The 4,781-nt window shown below is 59.3% G+C and overlaps 1 protein-coding gene across 2 annotated transcripts in view; it reads left to right on the top strand.

Annotated features, from left to right (window-relative positions):
* Positions 1-4,781, top strand: part of KIF3C (kinesin family member 3C) — a 13,830-nt gene that overhangs the window by 6,356 nt on the left and 2,693 nt on the right. For both annotated transcript variants that reach the window (XM_031064826.1, XM_005430474.2), the window contains 5 exons: positions 2,220-2,321; positions 2,458-2,580; positions 2,661-2,779; positions 3,910-4,026; positions 4,443-4,551. In XM_031064826.1, coding sequence (XP_030920686.1) covers positions 2,220-2,321; positions 2,458-2,580; positions 2,661-2,779; positions 3,910-4,026; positions 4,443-4,551 — 570 coding nt within the window. The remainder of the gene's footprint in view (positions 1-2,219; positions 2,322-2,457; positions 2,581-2,660; positions 2,780-3,909; positions 4,027-4,442; positions 4,552-4,781) is intronic.

The following is a 4,781-nucleotide window of genomic DNA, read 5'->3' as shown; positions in this document are numbered from 1 at the left end:
ACACAGTGTGCACAGACACAGTGTGCACACACAAATACTCAGTGTGCAAGCAAATACAGTGTACACATACACACAGTGTGCACAGACACAGTGTGCACACACAAATACTCAGTGTGCAAATGCACACAGTGTGCACATACACAGTGTGCACAGACACAGTGTGCACACACAAATACTCAGTGTGCAAATGCACACAGTGTGCACATACACACAGTGTGCACAGACACAGTGTGCACACACAAATACACACTCAGTGTGCAAATACAGTGTGCACAGACACACACAGTGTGCACATACACACACACTGGGAACAGACATACACAGAGCATGCACATACAGTGTACACATACACGTGCAGTGTGCACATGCACATACACAGAGTGCACACACATACACCGTGTGCACATACACACACACACACTCACACATGGTGTGCACAGACTCCTGGTGCTCCCACACGTACCCATGTGTGTGTGAACGTGTTCAGCCTGGCACAGGATGTGTTCCCTGTGTGTGTGTATAGTTTTCCTTTCTGTGGGCAGAGCCTCTGTGTGTATATTTGTGTGTGTTTATTTGTGTGTTTGTGCATTTCTGTGTGCACAGCCCCTGCTTGTGTGTGTGTATTTGTGTGTGTTTATTTGTGTGTTTGTGTGTATTTATGTATGTGTTTGTGCATTTCTGTGTGCACAGCCCCATTTCCGTGTGCACAGCCCCTGTGTGTGTGTGTATTTGTGTGCGTTTGTTTGTGTGTTTGTGCATTTCTGTGTGCACAGTCCCTGTGTGTGTGTGTATTTGTGTGTATTTTTATGTGTGTGTGTGCATTTCTCTGTGGACAGCCCCATTTCTGTGTGTTTGTGTGTGTGTTTGTGCATTTCTGTGCATGCAGCACCATTTCTGTGTCTATTTGTGTGTATTTGTGTATGTTTATGTGTGTGTTTGTGCATTTCTGTGTGCTGGTCCGGTGGGGTGGGGTCCAGCCTGCAGCTGCTGTCCATCCCTGCCCATCCCAGTCCATCCCTGCCCATCCCTGCCCATCCCAGCCCATCCCTGCCCATCCCAGTCCCCACAGGGCTCTCCATGGCCTGTCATGGACAGGAGCCTCCCACTGGAGCAGGGTGCTCCAAGCCCCATCCAGCCTGGCCTTGTTCCCTCCATCCCGGGGATGTCCAGCACACCCCACAGGCCCTCCAGGGCCTGTCCCCCACCCCAGCCCAGCACCGTGACTCACGGGGACAGCTGCTCATGGTGTACCACTCCATGCACTGCCCGTAGGGGAAGGAGGCCACGTACGCGTTGGAGTCCACGCACTGCTGCATGTTGCTGCACCACATGCACTCGGAGCTGCCGCTGGTGCACTCGGCGCAGGCGGCGCGCAGAGCGCATGGCGTGCGGCACTGCTTGGCGCTGTGGTTGGCTGCAGGGAGGACAACATCAGAGCTCTGCCAGGAGCAACCGCGCCCTGCTCCCGCTGTCCCTGCCCATCCCTGCTGTCCCAGCCCATCCCAGCCCATCCCTGCCCATCCCTGCCCATCCCAGCCCATCCCTGCCCATCCCTGACCATCCCTGGAGTCCCAGCTGTGCCAGGGCAGGGCAGCCCTTTCCAATGTCCAATCTAATCGTGCACAGCCTCTTCCCCATCAGCAGGGATCCGAGCAGAGGGACACTGAATGCTCCCACATCCCTGGGAGCAGGGCTGGGGACAGGGGACAGGGATGGGGGTGACCACCACGCATCAGGGATGGAGCAGGGATCAGAGGTGGGGACAGGGATCGGGGATGGAGGGGATCATCAGGGATCAGGGCTGGGGACAGAGATCAGGGTACAGGGATCAGGGGTGAGGACAGGGATCAGGGATCAGGGGATAGGGATCAGAGCTGGGGAGAGGGATCAGGGATAGGGGGTGACCACAGGGATCAGACCTGCGGACAGGGATCAGGGATAGGGGGTGACCACAGGGATCAGAGCTGGGGAGAGGGATCAGGGATAGGGGGTGACCACAGGGATCAGAGCTGGGGAGAGGGATCAGGGATAGGGGGTGACCACAGGGATCAGACCTGCGGACAGGGATCAGGGCTGGGGACAGGGATCAGGGATGGGGGTGACCATCAGAGATCAGGGATGGGGGTCACCACCCAGTGAGGGTAGCATGTGGCAAAGCCCACGGGCAGGGGTGGGGATGCCAGCCCTGACCCCCTGCCCTGTCCCCCTGTCCCCTGCAGGCCATGGAGAGCAAGCTGCTGATCGGGGGCAGGACCATCGTGGACCACACCAATGAGCAGCAGAAGATGCTGGAGCTGAGGCGGCAGGAGATCGCCGAGCAGGTACCAGGGTGGGGGTGTCCTGGGCTGTCCTGGGGGTGCCCTGGGGTGTCCTGGGGGTGTCCTGGGGTGTCCTGGGGGTGCCCTGGGGTGTCCTCCCCGTCCCCATCCCGGTCCCAGCCGTGTCCCTGCCCCGCAGAAACGCCGGGAACGGGAGATGCAGCAGGAGATGCTGCTGAGGGACGAGGAGACCATGGAGCTGCGCGAGACCTACACGTCCCTGCAGCAGGAGGTGGAGATCAAAACCAAGAAGCTCAAGAAGGTGAGAGCGTGGCAGGTGGGGACAGGGACGAGGAGGTCCCTCCTTGGGGACAGGGCTGAGGTGCTGCTGTCCCCTCCCAGCTCTATGCCAAGCTGCAGGCTGTGAAGGCTGAGATCCAGGACCAGCACGACGAGTACATCCGCGTGCGCCAGGACCTGGAGGAGGCCCAGAACGAGCAGACACGGGAGCTGAAGCTCAAGTAGGTGTTGGGGTGTTGGTGAGGGGCTTGGGGGTCCCCTGGCCTGGGTGACCATGAAGAAATGGGTGTGCAGAGCAGGGCTGAGGGGCTCAGAGCAGGGCTGAGGGGCTCAGAGCAGGGTTGGGGGTCTCAGAGCAGAGTTTGGGGGGCTCAGAGGCTCAGAGTGGGTGCAGAACTGGAGGGATTGACCCCACTCAGAGACAGGGACAGCCGAGCCCTGCCCAGGTGTCAGGGGTGGCACAGGGTGTGGCACTGGGGGCAGCAGCACAGGGGGCGACCAAGAGTTGCCGAGAAAGGGGAAAAACCAGAAAATGTTCCAGCACAAACCCTGGCTGTGGCTGAACCTGGGGGGTGACCCCCGAGGGCACCTGGTGACTGCTCTGGCTCCCTCAGAGGGACAGCAGCTCTGGGGACTCGGGGTGGCCCCAGCTCCCTGGAGCTCCTGGCTCCCTCCTGGCAGAGTTTTCCCTCCCTGGAGCTCCTGGCTCCCTCCTGGCAGAGTTTTCCCTCCGGGAGCCTCCCGCAGCTGCAGCTGCAGCTCCGCCGCCCCCGGGGGTTTGTTCTCACTTCAAACACTCCTCTCTCTCAGCGCCTGTAACCCCCCAGCTATTTACAAGCACTGCAGCGTTTGCAGGGTGCAACAGTTTCACTACAAACAGAATTCCCTCTCCAGCTTTGCCCCTTCTCTCCTCGAGGTGGTTCTGACTGGAAGCCACAGCTCACTGATGCAGCTCCTTGCCTTAAAACAGTTTTTGACAGCTGCTCCACTTGCCCAAAAAACACAGGAGAAAAGATTCCCCCTGGGGTCCACTTGGCATTGCTGAGCTTCCCTTGATTTTCAGGCTGGGCAGTGAGAGCAGACGTGGCAGGAGAGGAGGGAAAGGTCCTGGTGCTGCCTGGAGCCCCAGAGCTCCCGGGCTCCTCTCTGATGCCCGTCCTCTCCTGCCTCTCCCTTTTCCATGGCTGCATCTGTTCCTTCAACCTCTCCCCTCCATCACGTTTTCATCCTCCGGATGTTTCTTCTCCCTGCCCTGTCTCCTTCTCTTCCTGCCTTTCCCCTCCCTCTGTGCCTGTTTTCTGTCTCCTGTCACGTTAACCCCTTCCTCTCCTGCTCCTGCTCCATCCCTCAGGTATTTGATCATCGAGAATTTCATCCCTCCCGAGGAGAAGAACAAGATCATGAACCGCCTGTACTTCGATGGTGATGAGGAGCAGTGGAAATTCCAGCCGCTGGTTCCTGCCGGAGGGTGCGTCCCTGTGTCCCTGTCCTTGTCCCTGTGTCCCTGTGTCCCTGTCCTTGTCCTTGTCCCTGTGTCCCTGTCCCTGTCCCCAGGGTACAGTCCCTGTCCTTATCCCTGTCCCTGGGGTACAGTCCCTGTGTCCCCATCCCTGTCCCCAGGGTATGTCCCTGTGTCCCTGTCCCCAGGATACAGTCCCTGTCCCTGTCCCCAGGGTACATCCCTGTCCCCAGGGTATGTCCCTGTGTTCCTGTCCCTGCCAATGCACAGGAGTGGCCCCAGAGCTGGGTGACTCCTGTAGGTGCCCGGGGGTGTGCATCCCCTCCAAGCCCAGCCCCTGGTGTGAATCCCCTCCAAGCCCAGCCCCTGGTGGCTGGTGCAGCTCCCTGGGCGCTGTTGGTTACATCCCCCTCCGTGTGCTCCAGGAGCAGCTCCCAGATGAAGCGGCGCCCGACCTCGGCCGTGGGCTACAAGAGGCCCATCAGCCAGTACGCCAGGGTGGCCATGGCCAGGAGATCCCACCCCCGCTTCCGGGTACGCCAGGGGACACCGGCGTGGGCAGGGGGTGGGTTAATGGGGTGGGTGGGGATGGATGGATGGATGGATGGAGGTGTGTGAATGTGTGGATGGAGATATATGGGTGGATCCATGGATGGATGTGGATGGAGATGTGTGAATGTGGGGATGGATGGATGGATGGATGGATGGATGGATGGATGGAGGGATGGATGGATGGATGGATGGATGGATGGATGGATGGATGG

The sequence above is a fragment of the Geospiza fortis genome, unplaced genomic scaffold, assembly GCF_000277835.1.
Source record: "Geospiza fortis unplaced genomic scaffold, GeoFor_1.0 scaffold150, whole genome shotgun sequence".
NCBI lineage: Eukaryota > Metazoa > Chordata > Aves > Passeriformes > Thraupidae > Geospiza > Geospiza fortis.
The sequence above is the reverse complement of the archived record's forward strand: the minus strand, read 5'-3'. Positions and strand labels throughout refer to the sequence as shown.